Here is a 15,129-nt window from a genome sequence, read left to right as displayed (position 1 = left end):
CGTCGTGTTCAAATGTAATCCTTCCGGTGTCGACGCGGATTGACAGCGAACTCTGACACCTGCCGGGCCCGGCATTTGTCATTTTGTGGCCGGCCAACCGGGCGGGGCACCGGGCGGAGCACCGGGCGGGGCACCGGGCGGCCGGTCGTTGAAGTGCTCCGCCCGGTTAGATGCTACAAATAGCCTTGTGGCTGAACGCGGGTCGAGTGAGTCGTGCGCTAGCGTTCGTTTGTTTTGATTCCTCGGAGATTCGCACGCGTTAATCGTTCACGTCGTTAGCGATGATTAAAAATGGATTGTTACTTCATTCATGTGGATGTATTGTCAATGAACTAGACTTGAGCAGAGCAGACATTTATCAGGAGTTAACGTTGAAACTTTCTTGAGAGGTAACGCGTGCTCGTTGTTGCACGATGGGGGTGTTCTCGCAATCAAGCAGAGAGCCTCGCGTACCGGAAGTAAGTTTAAGAGCCTCTTATTTTGGAGCTCGCGGTGTAAGTGTATCCGGTGTTGCCGCGAGCGCGCTTGACTCGGGCTCGCTCTGTCTCTCCCCATCACTCTCCGGTTCCTCCCCCCGGTGCTGGCCAACTCCTTTACCTGACTCCAGAACGCCGGCGGGCGGTCGAGAGGGCGTGCAGGCAGGCAGGCAGGCAGGCGGGCAGGCGGGCAGGCAGGCGGGGGTCGCGTGGTCCTAACTTCGATGCCCCCCATCCAACCCGTGGATTTACTTGCGTACACCTTTATCTTTGTTTTGGAGTGAGCAAACGCGCGCGCGAGCGAGGCGGGGTCTCCATGGAGCACCGAGGCTCCCACAGGAGTTCCGGGCGCGCGGCCGACGCGCAGTAACGATGGACGGACGCCGCTCCCCGGTAAGCCCCGCCAGGAACTTTTCGGTCTCGCCGTTGACTTTTTGTACGCACGCACGCACGCACGCACGCACGCTGTCGCTCGCTATCGCGCTCTCCGGGCGGGTGTGTCGTCAGTGCAGCATGCCAAGAAAAGCCTTTGGAGTGTCTGCTCCTCCTCGTGAGCAATGTTGGATGACTGCACCGCGGTGGATTCGTTCATTGTAAGTGATTTGACAGCAGACATTGCTTGCTCTCCCTTATCCTCTCGCCACGCACGCAGCACTCGACTTTGCTGTCGACGGTGCTCATGCAAATGCTCTCAGGTGCCCGCGCACGTCACGTGTTTCTTGCTTGCTTGCTTGCTTGCTTGCTTGCTTGCTTGCTTGCTTGCTTGCTTGCTTGCTTGCTTGGCTGCTTGGCTGCTTGGTTGCTTGCTTGGTTTGGCGCTTTTGGCGAGTGAGTTCCAGTTGAAAGCGGTCTCGGTCACGATCTCGGTCGCGGTGGGCCTACCTCACCAATCTTGTCATCAAAGCAAGATATATGCAGCATTGGACATGCACAAACATGAGTTTGTTTGATTGACATCTGAAAATATTCAAAGTGATCACATCTTTTTTTATGAACTTAACATCTATCATTTTGTCACCAATCCCGGATTTCCAGGAAATGCAAGGCCGCGCGCGCTCTGGCTGCCAAAAGCGTTTTGTGAGCAGACGGCTTGGGGGGCTTTCCTCAACGCCTTCCTTCCTTCCTTCCTTCCTTCCTTCCTTCCTTCCTTCCTTCCTTCCTTCCTTCCTTCCTTCCTTCCTTCCTTCCAGGTGCTCCCCGTCATGACGGACGCCTCGGAACCAGAAGCGCACAGCGGGGGGGCCTCGCCGCAGCGTCGCGTGTCGCCGGAGGGAGAGGAGGAGGAAGCCGAGAAGCTGCCGTACCCCTGGCTGGCCCCAGTGGTTCTGTTGGCGCTCACGCAGAGCAGCCCGCCCAGGTCCTGGTGCCTGCGGGCCGTGTGCCACCCATATCCTTTCGGCCTTGGTTTGAAAGGCTCCGGCGGCCGGCGTTTGAAGCTCCGCCCCCCCAGCGGAAGGCTGACTTTGCCAATCCTGCCTTCCGGGCCCAATTGCAGAGCCCATCCCAGCGGCGTTTTCGGCTCGGCTCGGCTCGGCTCGGCCAGGGAATCTCCCTCTTTGGAGGAATCACCCGGTTGCCTAGCAACTCTGGTGTGACGGCCTCACTTCCACTCGCCTCTTTGAAACGTTCACAAAAATCTCGTTTGAAATGCTATATGTTTGGCTTGAAATGCTCATTTGAGCCCCCAGAGCGGCTTCAAACCCAAACAAACGGCCAAACTTGAATTTGGGTCCACAAAGCCGCTTGCTTCTGCGACGCTCTAACCTTTTTTTTTTTTCTTTTTTTTTCCCCCCCCTCCTGCCACTTTGACGTGCTGCTCGCTTCATGTCACACGAGAAATGCATGCACGCTAACTTATTCATCAGTGCATGAAAGATTGAAAAGGTGTTTCCTTTTGTTTATGTGGATTCTACTGCTGCTTTCTTCCCGCTTACTTCCCTTTCTCTCCCCCTGCCGCTCTCTTTCCTTTCTCTCTCTCTCTCTCTCTCTCTCGCTCTCTCTCTCTCTCTCTCTCTCTCTCTCTCTCTCTCTCTCTCCATCCTTCCATTTGACGAAACGGGCTGGAGCTTAATGGCCCCCCAAAGTAGGCCGAAGCTGTCGCCCAGCCCTCCCAACCTCCCTCCCTCCCTCCCGCCCCAGCCAATTAAGGTGTTTGCGGCGTGTTGCCATGGTAACCGGTTGAGGGGCACTGCCCAGGCAATAATGTTGACAGAGACACTTTGACAGCTTAGCTGTCATCAAAATCTTCTTTAAACCCTAAACGCACCTTTGGAAGGCAAATTTCAAGTGGGCATCAAAATCAAGTGGGCGGGCGGGCCGGCGGGCGGACGAACGAATTTGGGCTCGCTGCCCGCCATGCTTTAAGTAAGCAAAGGCTTTGCGTGGAAAGTGGGCCGGCAAGTGATGCGAGCGGTTTTGATCCGCCTGACCTTTCCCGCCCGCACCGCCAACGTAGGGGGGACGCACGCACGAGGGGAAGGGGACGTGTTTTACAGCCAGCGTCGGAAGGCAGCCATACAGGCAGGCAGGCAGGCAGGCAGGCAGGCAGGCAGGCAGGCAGGCAGGCAGGCAGGCAGGCAGGCAGGCAGGCAGGCAGGCAGGCAGACAGACAGACAGACAGACAGACAGACAGACAGACAGACAGACAGACAGACAGACAGACAGACAGACAGACAGACAGACAGACAGACAGACAGACAGACAGACAGACAGACAGACAGACAGACAGACAGGCAGGCAGGCAGCCATGCTAGAAACACTGCCGCTCGCTCGCTCGCTCTCCCGCCCGCTCACTTCGGTCGCTCATCACTTTGTCCCTTCATGGAAAGCATCGGCGGCCGACTCGTAGTATTTGTACTCTTTCCTTCTTTTGCCGCCCCGCTGCGGCCGCGCTCGACGACTTGGGCAAAAACAAGCGAGTGAGGGAGCGAGCGAGCCAGCGGCGTTGCTACTTTGTCTCAGGCGCGAGCTTCTCTTTGGGTGCATGCACAATGGGCCCCAAATGTTCCAAGTGTGCATGTGTGTGTGTGTGTGTGTGTGTGTGCGCGCGCGAGTGAGCGCGTGTTGACATGCATTTGTTCCGCGGCGGCCCAGACGAAGCCGATTGGCAAACTCACGTCAGTTGAGTCCCAAGGTGAGAGCTGTGTGGTTCCCATGGCAACGTAAGCACAGGGATGACACTGGATTAGCCTCTGCCCCCCCCCCCCCCCCCCACTCCTTTTCACGGCGTCTCGCTCTCTCGCTGTGTGCTGAAGGATTGTGCTCTCATTATTTTGCCGCCCTCTTGAGAGCAAAGTGTCCGCAAACATGTGCGTCCAATCTGGCACGTGTGGTTTGGCATTCAGCAGCACAATTGGCAGTTTGCCGCCTTGCGTTGTTTCCCTCTGCTCGCCTCCGGTCGGTGTGCAAACGTGCCCAAATGTCCCTTGAGATGGACTCGCCGTTCAGTCATTTGGTCAAAGTTGCAAATGTGACCCTTGACCTTTTGGCCACCTGGTTCGAGCGCGTCAGCATCTTGGCCATCCTGCTCAACTGCGTGACTTTGGGGATGTTCCAGCCCTGCGACGACACGCCCGTCCTCCTGCAGGTAACTTGGCCAAAAGGACAAATGAGGTTTGGCTGAGGTGAAGCTTGAGCCTCCTCCCTCCCTCCCTCCCTCCCTCCCTCCCTCCCTCCCTCCCTCCCTCCAGGCACTGGACGACGGCATCTTTGCGTTCTTCGCCGGGGAGATGCTGGTCAAGATGGTGGCGCTGGGGATCGTCGGCCACAACGGCTACCTGGGAGACCCGTGGAACCGGCTGGACTTCTTCATCGTGGTGGTGGGGTGAGTTTTTGACACTGGTGCGGCGCTGACATTAAGCAGGAGCTTTGTGTGCGCCCACCGCCGACACTTGTTTAATGCCAGGGAAATGTCAAGCAAGTGCGTCTGGGGGGGGGGGGGGGCGCCATTGGCCTGGACTTAACGGGCTGCAGCGCTCTGGCTCTGTTGTCTGTTCCAGGATGCTGGAGTACTCGCTGGACGGCCACAACGTCAGCCTGTCGGCCATTCGCACCGTGCGCGTCCTGCGGCCACTCAGGGCCATCAACAGGGTTCCCAGTGAGTTCTTCCCTCCCTCCCTCCCTCCCTCCCTGTCAATGAAATCATTGCGGAGCTCTTCAAGCTCAAGGATGATGAAGGCAGGCCCCAAAAAAGGCAGACACCCGCTTTGTTTCTGGCCAGCTTTGCACATGCATTGATTGATTGTTGATTGATTGACACGCCGAGCGCTTTTCTGCTGCTCAGGGCAAAAAGGGTTGTCCACACCAATGTTGGGCTCACTGCACCAACATGGGCTTGTGTGTGTGTGTGTGTGTGTGTGTGTGTGTGCGCGGTGAGGCATGCGCATTCTGGTGACGCTGCTGCTGGACACGCTTCCCATGCTGGGCAACGTGTTGGCGCTGTGCTTCTTCGTCTTCTTCATCTTTGGCGTGGTGGGCGTGCAGCTGTGGGCGGGGCTCCTGAGGAACCGTTGCTTCATGGCGGACGACGTCAAGACGTACGTCAGGGCCGCCGTTCTTTGGATTGATATTTCTTCTCTGTGTGTGGCTCCACTCGTGGTGTGTTGTGTTTCCCTGCCGCCGCCGCCGCCGCAGGCGCCTGGACGTGTCCACGCTGAGCCTTTACTACCGGCCGGGCGCCACCGACGAGCACCCGTTCATCTGCTCGGCCGAGCGGGACAACGGCATGCTGCGCTGCGCCGACGTGCCCCGCCGCCGCGTGGCCGGCAGGGCCTGCTCGCTGGCGGCCGGGGAAAGGCCGGCCGCGGCGGCGGGGGCCGGACCGTCGTGCGTCAACTGGCACCAGTACTACAACGAGTGTCGCGCCGGCGAGCTGAACCCGCACAAGGGAGCCATCAACTTTGACAACATTGGCTACGCCTGGATCGCCATTTTTCAGGTGAGATTGGATGGAGTGTGGCAAAGATACAGAGGCAGGGAGGCGGACGGGAAATGAAAAGAGCTTTCCAATTTGGAACTACTTTTAGCCAAATATGAAAGCCTTCCAGCGGAGGACTGACGTTTCTCCTCTGGCAGGTCATCACGCTGGAAGGGTGGGTGGACATCATGTACTACGTCATGGACGCCCACTCCTTCTACAACTTCATCTACTTCATCTTCCTCATTATCGTAAGCTGGCGGCCTCCACCTTGTGATTGGCGTGTGATGGATGGATGGATGGATGGATGGATGGATGGATGGATGGATGGATGGATGGATGGATGGATGGATGGATGGATGGGTGGATGGATGGATGGATGGATGGATGGGTGGATGGATGGATGGATGGATGGATGGGTGGATGGGTGGATGGGTGGATGGATGGATGGATGGATGGATGGATGGATGGATGGATGGATGGATGGATGGATGGATGGATGGATTCTCTTTGCTGGCAGGTGGGCTCCTTCTTCATGATCAACCTGTGCCTGGTGGTGATCGCCACGCAGTTCTCGGAGACCAAGCAGCGCGAGCACCAGCTGATGAAGTCGGAGCAGCGCGCCCGCCAACTGCACCAGTCGGCGTCCACGCTGGCCAGCGACAGCCAGCCGGGCAGCTGCTACGAGGAGATGATCCGCTACGCGGCGCACTTGGGCCGCAAGGCAGGCCGCCGCCTGTCCCGAACGCTGACCCGAGCCGCCGCCGGCCCGCTCTGCGCCCGGCGCCGCCGGGACCGATCCCAGACCAACGGGCTGGCGCGCCGGCATTCCGGCCACGTGTCGGGCGACCCGCCTCGGCCGCTAGAGGAACGTGGCCCGAGTAACGGAGGCTACAATTATCCCGTCATAGCGCCGCTCCTCAGGCATCCGGACGCACAGAGCCCGCATCGCACGAGAGCGGTCGCCACGGAGACCGACGACGTGCTGCCACCGCAGCCGGTGGCCGAACACGGTGAGAAGCCGCCGGTGGGTTAGCGAGTGAGTGACCCCAGTGTGTTTTAGTAGCCTGAATGTCAAGTTTGGGAGAAAGCCACGCCAGCGGCCGGGGCCGGGGCATTTTTTAGACCGTTTTTTTTGGGCCTCTTTTATTTGGGGTGTAATCCCACCCTTGGCCACAAGACGGCAGCACAGCGGTGAAAACTAGTTGTTCCATGCTGCTTTGGTGAGACGCTGATTTAGGTTTCGAAGTCTGGGCAACACAGAAGGACGGACGGACGGACGGACGGACGGACGGTGCAGTATTTTCGTCCAAGAGGACATGTCTTTGTTCATATTGACGGCAGAGTCTCCCATGAACCTGAAATGCATTTTGCACACCTGACATCCATGAAACCAAAAAAAGACGGTGCATGGCGCCCGCTAAACAGGTAGGGACGGTACGGCGACGGGTTGTTGTGTGTTTGCGGCAGGCGGTGGCGCGGACGAGCCGGGCGAGCTCCCGTCGGCGGCGGCCTGTCCGCACTGCGACCGCCGCAACCGAGCGTGGCGGCCCTGCAACGAGAGCCCGGGCGGGAGGACGCCAGGCGGCGGAGGGTGGGCATGCTGGGCTCAAGTCAGGAGCAAACTGGAGCTCATCGTGGCTAGCCGATACTTCAACAGAGGCATCATGATGGCCATCCTCATCAACACGCTGTCCATGGGAATCGAGTACCACCAGCAGGTTCGTGACATTGACTTGTCCATGTGAAATGTCCATTTGAAAGTGGAACCATTGGATTTGAAGGTGTCCCGATGTGTGCAGCCGCAGGAGCTGACGGACATGTTGGAGATCAGCAACGTGGTGTTCACCAGCGTCTTCAGCCTGGAGATGCTGCTCAAAGTGGCGGCGCTCGGCCTCTGGGGCTACGTCAAGAACCCGTACGACGGCTTCGACGGTGTCATCGTCGTCATCAGGTGCCGCCGTCGAAGCCGGGGTGCCGCCGCCAGTTTTTGTGCGTGCGCGAGCGAGCGAGCGAGTGACGCCCGCCGCGTGTGCCACCGCAGCGTGTGGGAGGTGGCGGGCCAGGCGCAGGGCGGCCTGTCGGTGCTGCGGACCTTCCGCCTGCTGCGGGTTCTCAAGTTGGTGCGCTTCCTACCGGCGCTGAGGAGGCAGCTGCTGGTGCTCGTCAAGACCATGGACAACGTGGCCACCTTCTGCATGCTGCTCGTGCTCTTCATTTTCATCTTCAGGTAGGCGGGGGGGGGGACTATGGGAGAGCTTTGCCGTCCGTCCGTCCGTCCGTCCGTGCGTCCATCCATCACGCACGCCGTCCGTCTCCGGAGCAGCATCCTGGGCATGCACCTGTTTGGATGCAAGTTTGGCTTGCGCCAAGACAGCGGAGACACGCTCCCCGACAGGAAGAACTTTGACTCGCTGCTTTGGGCCACCGTCACCGTCTTCCAGGTTCCGCTCGCTGGCACGTTGAGAGCTTTTTGCCGGCTGGCCCGTGTCCCGCAGCCATTGTGTGTCCCGGCAGATCCTGACGCAGGAGGACTGGAACGCCGTCCTGTACAACGGCATGGCGTCCACCACGCCGGTGGCGGCGCTCTATTTTGTGGCGCTCATGACCTTCGGCAACTACGTCCTCTTCAACCTGCTGGTGGCCATCTTGGTGGAAGGCTTCCAGGCCGAAGTGAGGGCAGGCGGGCGCCGCGCCGCCGCCACGCTGCTCCGCCGCGATCTTGCTTTCGGGAGCCTCGGCTTTTGTGCGTCTGGCTTTTAGGGCGACGCCAGCCGCTCGGATTGGGACGATGAGGCCCGCTCGCTGTCGTACGAGGACGAGGAGAAGCTGAGGGAGTTGTACGCCGCCGGTGGGTCGCCCGCCGCCGGCTCGAGAAGCGCCATCTTGCTCTGGACTCAACGTTTTTTTTTCACCTTGCAAGAGCTGAAGATCTGGGCCATGATCGGCAGCCCCAACGGTCCCCTGAACCCCAGGGCGTCCATGCCCGTCGTCGGGCAGGCGGAAGCCACGCCCATCGTGATCTACGCCAGCGCGGCGGAGAGCCTCCAGCAGCAGAGGTCGCCGGTGAGCCATTCGGATAAGGCGCTTAGCCAGCACGTGACGACGGTGGGGCAATTGGTGTCTGTAACAATCAACTTTGCTCCGACACGCTTGTCACGTTTCCGCTCACTCCGAGTGGCCTTTCTCCTCTCTGCAGCTTTTTCAACGCCAAGACACGCTGGGCCCGCCCGCGTTGTCAACGGAGGGGCCCCCGCAGAGCCCGGGCCGCTCGGCCGAGACGGAGTCGCCGCTGTCCCAGCGCGGCCGGACGGCCGCTGCTTCCGACGATGCGGACGAGGTCGGGCGGGCGGGCGGGCGGGCGGGCGGGCGGCTCTTTGAATTGGGAGAGCGCCGGTGGCGTTGATGTCGCTCCTTCTGTGCCCTTGCAGACTTTGTACCAGAAAGTGCGCAAACTGCTGGAGCCGTACCAGCCCGAGTGGTGCGCCCAGCACGGCGACTGGTCATTCTTCGTCTTTGCTCCGCGCAACCGGTAAAGGCCCTGCCCTGCTGCAGCGCCTGAGTCCAAAGGCTCTTTACAGTGCCTGTGCGTGTGCGCGTGCGCGTGCGTGTGCGTGTGTGCAGCTTCAGGCTGTGGTGCCAGAAGACCATGGGCCACAAGATGTTTGACCCCATCATCCTGCTCTTCATCTTCCTCAACTGCATCACCATCGCGCTGGAGAGGCCCGACATTCAGCCGCACAGCATGGTGACGCACGCCGTCCGTCACACAAGTCATAGCGACCACGGGCCTGACAAATGGACTGACTCACCTCCATCTTGGCAATTTTTCTGACGCCAAGGTGCCATGCCATGATTTTCATTCTCTGTGCCTGTGCTTGTCCAGGAGCGCGCCTTCCTCAGCGTGTCCAACCACATCTTCACTCTCATCTTTGTGGGCGAAATGATGATCAAGGTGAGCGAGCGAGCGAGCGAGCGAGTGCGCGTGCGCCAGGAGGCCATTTTTCAGACCGGGGTGGCGGTGCTTTGGTGCAGGTGGTGGCCTTGGGCGTGTGCTTTGGAGAGGGCGTCTATCTGCAGAGCAGCTGGAACGTCCTGGACGGGGTCCTGGTGGCCGTGTCCCTGGCGGACATCCTGGCCTCGGCGGTGGCGGGCGGCAACCGCATCCTGGGCATCCTGCGCGTCCTGCGGCTGCTGCGCACGCTGCGACCACTCAGGTGCCGGCCGCCAACCCGCCCCGCCCCACCCGAACCGCCCGCCCGCCCTTCCGGACATGCCGCGTGAGAGCTGAGCGCCTGCCCGCCACCCCCTTTCAGGGTGATCAGTCGAGCGCCGGGCCTCAAACTGGTGGTGGAGACGCTGATCACGTCGCTCAGGCCCATCGGCAACATCGTCCTCATCTGCTGCGCTTTCTTCATTGTCTTTGGCATTCTGGGCGTTCAGGTGAGCGAGGCATTTGCGCACAAACCGTTTGGCATCCGTCACGAGAAAGGGCCGCTGGCGCCGCTCTCGCTCCCATGACGCTTGGATGTGTGCGTGCGTGTGCGCAGCTATTCAAAGGCAAGTTCTTCCACTGCGACGGCTTCAACGTGACCGGCATCACCAACAAGACGCAGTGCTTGGATGCGGGCCACCGCTGGCTACGCAGGAAGTACAACTTTGACAACCTGGGACAGGTGGGACAGGGAAGGCTGCCCGTCTGCGCTCTCAGCCAAGCTGATGTCAACCAAATGTCCGTCTGCCAGGCGCTGATGTCTCTCTTTGTGCTGTCGTGCAAAGACGGCTGGGTCAGCATTATGTACGACGGGCTGGACGCGGTCGGCGTGGACCAGCAGGTGCGGCGGGCGACCCGTCCCCGCCCGGCCCGGCTCGGATTGGCGGCTAAAGGCCGGCCGACCGGCTCTATTTTCAGCCCGTGCGCAACAACAACCCGTGGATGCTGCTCTTCTTCATCTCCTTCCTGCTCATCGTCAGCTTCTTTGTGCTCAACATGTTTGTGGGCGTGGTGGTGGAGAACTTCCACAAGTGTCGCCAGCAGCAGGAGGAGGAGGAGGCCCGCCTCCGCGAGGAGAAGCGACGCAAGCGCCTGGAGAAGAGGCGCCGCAGTGAGTTGCTTGACTGTGGCCAAAAACCTTCCAAGGGCTTAAGCCCAAAGACGCTTTCAAGTGCGTGCATGTTGTGTGTGTGTGTGTGGGGGGGGGGGGCAGAATTTATGGGGCGGCATGTCTCTTCTCCACACACTCACCCACACAGTGAAATAATAGCGGTGCACGTGCGCACGCGCGCAGAGGCCCTGGAGAAGCCGTACTACGCCGACTACTCGCCGCTGCGTCGCTCCATCCACAGCGTGTGCACCAGCCACTATCTGGACCTCTTCATCACCATCATCATCTTCACCAACCTGCTCACCATGAGCATGGAGCATTACAAGCAGCCCCAGGTAACCACGACAACAGTCCCGCTCTCATCGCCATACGTGACGCCCCGTCACTGTGCGCGCGTGTGTGTGTGTGTGTGTGTGTGCGTGTGCGTGTGCGTGTGTGTGTGTGTGTGTGTGTGTGTGTGCGTGTGTGCGTGTGTGTGTGGAACAGTACCTGGTAGAGATCCTCAAGTACTGCAACTACGTCTTCACGCTGGTCTTTGTCATCGAGGCCGTCCTCAAGCTGGTGGCGCTCGGCCTTCGGCGCTTCTTCAAAGACAGGTGGCGGCGATATGAGAAATTGAGCGGCAAAACACGTGGCGAAGGACGGACGGCTCCTCGTGAAACGACTGCTAATCAAAGTCGAGCGACGGAGCCCAAACTATGAGGAGGAACGCAAAAGCATCCTGCTAGCTAGCTAGCTAGCTAGCGAGCACTAGCGCGGAATGCAAAACGCCAGCACGCACGCACGCACATCTGCGCTTTTTGTGCTGTCCAGGTGGAACCAGTTGGACCTGGCCATCGTGCTGCTGTCCATCATGGGGATCACGCTGGAAGAAATCGACCTAAACGCCTCGCTGCCCATCAACCCCACCATCATCCGCATCATGAGGGTGCTGCGCATCACGCGCGGTGTGTTCAGGCTTTGCGTCTCTTACAAGCTCCCAAATTAGTTCCAAAAGTGCCAGCGAGGCGACCAGGGCTAGCTAGCGGTCCTCGCAATGTTTTGGCGCTCAAGTTCCCGAGGCTGACTCAGGGTCTCCCTAAAGTGTGCACCCTTTGAAATTTGTGCCGCTTCCTGCTCCTGCTGCAGTTCTGAAGCTGCTGAAGATGGCTACAGGGATGCGAGCTCTGCTGGACACCGTCATGCAGGCGCTGCCTCAGGTGAGCCGCCATTGCCGCTCGTTGTTGCTTTGAGCTTCTCTTCCTCTTTTCTTTCTTTCGGGCTTGCTTTCTTTCTTTCCTCCTTGATGCGGGTGTAATAGGCCACGCGTGCACTTGTGCCTCCGTTTGGGATCTCAACCTGGTTCTGCACGCCTCCCTCCCTCCCCTCCCCTCCCCGTGTGTGTGTGTGTGTGGGGCACCGTATACACGTACTGTATATATGTGTCATACGGTTGTTTGTCCGTCTGTCCGTCCGTCCGTCTAGGTGGGGAATCTGGGTCTGCTCTTCATGTTGCTGTTCTTCATCTATGCAGCTCTGGGAGTTGAGCTCTTTGGAAAACTGGGTTAGTGCACGTGTGTGCGCGTGCGTGCGTGCGTGCATGTTTGCTGCCCAACATGCATTCAAGATGCAATCGGAGCCCCCCGACCCGCCCGCCTGCCCCGCCCCTGGTTTCCCGTCGCAGCCCACTCTAAGGCCTCGGCGGCGCTTGCTTTCTAGAGTGTTCCGAGGAGAACCCGTGCGAGGGCCTGAGCCGTCACGCCACCTTCCACAACTTTGGCATGGCCTTCCTGACGCTCTTCCGAGTGTCCACCGGGGACAACTGGAACGGGATCATGAAGGTGAATGACGCGTGGCCATACTTGCCGGCGGATCGGCGGCCTCTCTCTCTCTCTTTCTCTTTCTCTTTCTCTCTCTCTCTCTCTCTCTCTCTCTCTCTCTCTCCCCCTCCCTCCCTCCCAAGCACGCCTCATGATGATATTTGTGTTTGAAGGACACGCTGCGCGAGTGCCGCCCGGGGGAGCGCCACTGCCTCAGCTACCTGCCGCTGATCTCGCCCGTCTACTTTGTCACCTTCGTGCTGACGGCGCAGTTTGTGCTGGTCAATGTGGTGGTGGCCGTCCTCATGAAGCACCTAGAGGAGAGCAACAAGGAGGCGCAGCTGGAGGAGATGGAGGAGCGGAGGGAGCGCGAGGAGGAGGCCGCCCGCAGGAACAGCGCCGCCTCGGGGGGCGGGGAGCCCGCCGACGGCGCCGCCGACGTGCTCGCTCAGGTCCGCCTCCATGGCTCGTGTCAGAATGTTCTAGTTTAACCACTCGGCCCGACTCAAAGGGGTCACGTGACGCGCACTGGCTTTTGATGCAGGCGCGGTCAGAGGAGCGTTGCCCCGGCAAGCCGCCGAGCTTCGGCCGCATGCTGTCGCTGCCCGGCGACGGATGGCAGCCGCTCGGGTGCGTGCCGTACGACGCCTGCCTGGCCTACGGCTACTCAGGTGAGACTTTGGGGCGGGCGGGCGTGCGGGCCTCGCCTGCTGCGCCTGCTCTCACTCACGCCCTTTCTTTTGTCCGGGCGGGGCAGGCTCGGTGTCGTCGCTGGGCTCCGGCTCCTCGTTGCAGGTCCCGGGCGCCCTCCCCTCCATCGGCCACGCCTCGCTGGGCTCGGGACAAGGCGGCCGCCCCGTCATCCGCCTCAGCCGGAGCATCGACGGAGACTCGCCCCGACGAAGCGGCCCGCCCGACAGCCGCCGCCGCCTCGACTCGGCCCGCAGCGTGGACGGGTGCCGCTCGGGCCCCTCCCGGGCCGCCGCCGAGCCCCGCCGACTGAGCTCGGCCGGGCACAGCCTGGATGGATGCAGGCCCGCCCTGGTGTCCAGCTGCAGCGTGGACAGGCAGCCGTCGCTCAAGGCCTCCGGGGGGCGCTCTCAGTGGCTGAGCCCTGAAGCCAGTCTGGATCGCAACAAGCTAAGCCCCTCGTATGTCCCCGACCTGGAGATCCCGACGTCGTTCCGTGCGGCCGGTCGGCGGCTGCGCAGACAAGTCAGTGTCTTTTCTCGTTTGACTTCCACGCGAGCTTTTGAGCGTTGAGCGCGTGACATCACTTGAACGTCTTTGTACGTAGGAGGCCGTGCGCTGCGATTCGGCGGATCAAATGGGCTCGGACGACGACATTTCGGGCAGCCGCCTGGCCGGAGCCGCGTCTTCTCGGTCCACGCCGCCCTGCCGGCGCTCACCCAGCGTTCATACCTCCAAGTTCACTCGAGCGCAGAGAATCATCTCGTGCCGGAGTCGCGGCAGCGGCGACGAGGCGGGAAAAGACACAGGGGCTTCGGAGCCCCGGCCGGCGGGCGACGCGGACGAGGAAGTGCGGCGCGTCGAAGCGCGCTCGCGCAGACAGCTGGCGGCGCCACCGCCGCCCGATGCCGACGAGGCCTGCGGGCGCCTCAGCCGATCTGTCTCGCCGGCGTCGAGTGGAAACAAAAAGGAGCGGGTGAGCCCGCCCGCGGGGGAGGAGCCGCTTGCCACGGACAGCAGCGTGGAGCTCAGGAGGCGGACGCTGTCGCTGGAGGCCGCCGCTCAACCCGAGTCCGACTGAGTTGGCAGGCCACGCCCATTTTGCTTGTTCCGTACTCCTGCTTGTTTTGCCCTCGCCTCGCGTGGCCTCGCATGGCCTCGCATGGCCTCGCATGGCCTCGCGTGGCCTCGCGTGGCCTCGCGTGGCCTCGCGTGGCCTCGCGTGGCCTCGCGTGGCCTCGCGTGGCCTCGCGTGGCCTCGCGTGGCGTCGCACCTCGGACACAGTAGCCTGTCGTGCGATCTGCCCGTTCCTAATGTTCAAAGGACGTTAAGCAAGAAGCTTAGGCGGGCGGGGAGGTGGTAAAATGCCCTCTCCAACTAAGATTGGCCAAGGTCTCACTTCAAACGGTGTCACTTTAGCCGCATTCAAATATATTGTTGTTATACTATAAGCTTACATGTCGCAGTCATTCCAAAAAGCCTCATATCCCCCGAAAGGGTGCAAATCTTCCAACGTATTTAAAGGTCCCTAAAACGGTTGAAATGCTCAACTCTCACTCCGTTTGAGTTGGCCCTTTTTGTCCGAAGTTTCCTGCGAGGCCATTTAGTTAGCAACGCGTCCGTCGTGTGACCGAGGCTTGATCGCATCTCTACCTCGACCTGCTTGGCTTGACCCCTACTCACACTCTCCTCGCGTTTCACTTGCTGCTTGATGGCTTTGTATTCTCAGGGTAGCATTAGCCTTAGACTGCCCCCTGCTGTCTGAAGTAGGACCCGACTCACCTTTTTGGGCGGGCTTCCTTTCACGTGTCGGCCGGGAGCCGAGCCGAGCCGAGCCGAGACCCACCGTATTTATGCAACGTATATATCCGAGGGGGTTGAAAACACCTTGAGAACTTGCTCAGTGCCCCCCCCCCCCCCGCCTGGACAAATGTATTTATTCACGCTCAAATAATGAAAATTCTATATTTGATGAACACAGGAGCAGCTGAGGAGGCGGCGGCGGTGACATGAGGAAGGCGAATTTTTTCATACATTACAGAATGTTGGTTGCGTTGACGATGAAACGGTCTGAGAGAAATAAAAGGACTGACTTTGGCTCACCGGGCGGGCATGGTCAACATTCTTACGCCCACCTCATTTT

General features: G+C 60.3%; 1 protein-coding gene across 5 annotated transcripts; it reads left to right on the top strand.

Annotated features, from left to right (window-relative positions):
- The first annotated feature begins 199 nt into the window (after window positions 1-199).
- LOC125968935 (voltage-dependent T-type calcium channel subunit alpha-1H) lies at window positions 200-15,093 on the top strand. Of its 5 annotated transcripts, none has more exons than XR_007481389.2 (35): window positions 895-1,069; window positions 1,667-1,863; window positions 3,969-4,062; window positions 4,166-4,299; window positions 4,475-4,572; window positions 4,852-5,011; window positions 5,109-5,412; window positions 5,550-5,642; window positions 5,912-6,404; window positions 6,862-7,112; window positions 7,194-7,345; window positions 7,436-7,621; window positions 7,718-7,835; window positions 7,909-8,064; window positions 8,155-8,242; window positions 8,315-8,457; window positions 8,591-8,731; window positions 8,823-8,923; window positions 9,016-9,139; window positions 9,278-9,346; window positions 9,427-9,608; window positions 9,708-9,834; window positions 9,942-10,067; window positions 10,137-10,226; window positions 10,304-10,831; window positions 10,983-11,092; window positions 11,310-11,443; window positions 11,625-11,695; window positions 11,961-12,039; window positions 12,195-12,316; window positions 12,469-12,747; window positions 12,840-12,966; window positions 13,053-13,510; window positions 13,593-14,132; window positions 14,223-15,093. XR_007481389.2 is itself a non-coding variant. In XM_049720505.2 (35 exons), the coding sequence occupies exons 1-35, from the start codon at window positions 1,034-1,036 to the stop codon at window positions 14,064-14,066; spliced, it is 5,862 nt and encodes a 1,953-aa protein (XP_049576462.1). In that variant the 5' UTR covers window positions 896-1,033; the 3' UTR covers window positions 14,067-15,093. The 5 variants fall into 5 exon arrangements, 4 of the variants coding, with proteins under 4 accessions (XP_049576460.1, XP_049576461.1, XP_049576458.1 ...); XM_049720505.2 differs by having other exon boundaries at window positions 896-1,069; window positions 10,304-10,496; window positions 10,680-10,831; window positions 13,593-15,093; XM_049720503.2 differs by lacking the exon at window positions 895-1,069 and adding an exon at window positions 200-869 and having other exon boundaries at window positions 13,593-15,093.
- Window positions 15,094-15,129: the final 36 nt, after the last annotated feature.

This window comes from Syngnathus scovelli, chromosome 5 (assembly GCF_024217435.2).
Source record: "Syngnathus scovelli strain Florida chromosome 5, RoL_Ssco_1.2, whole genome shotgun sequence".
NCBI classification, from domain to species: Eukaryota; Metazoa; Chordata; class Actinopteri; order Syngnathiformes; family Syngnathidae; genus Syngnathus; species Syngnathus scovelli.
Note: the sequence above shows the minus strand (reverse complement) of the source record. Positions and strands in the feature narration are given on the sequence as shown.

Excerpts from the sequence above, each read along its gene's own strand:
- LOC125968935 (XM_049720501.2), top strand. The coding sequence starts at position 1,034 with ATGTTGGATGACTGCACCGCGGTGGATTCGTTCATT. Across the intron at positions 9,609-9,707 it reads CGCACGCTGCGACCACTCAG|GGTGATCAGTCGAGCGCCGG; the intron begins GTGCCGGCCGCC and ends ACCCCCTTTCAG. Across the intron at positions 11,444-11,624 it reads GGTGCTGCGCATCACGCGCG|TTCTGAAGCTGCTGAAGATG; the intron begins GTGTGTTCAGGC and ends CTCCTGCTGCAG.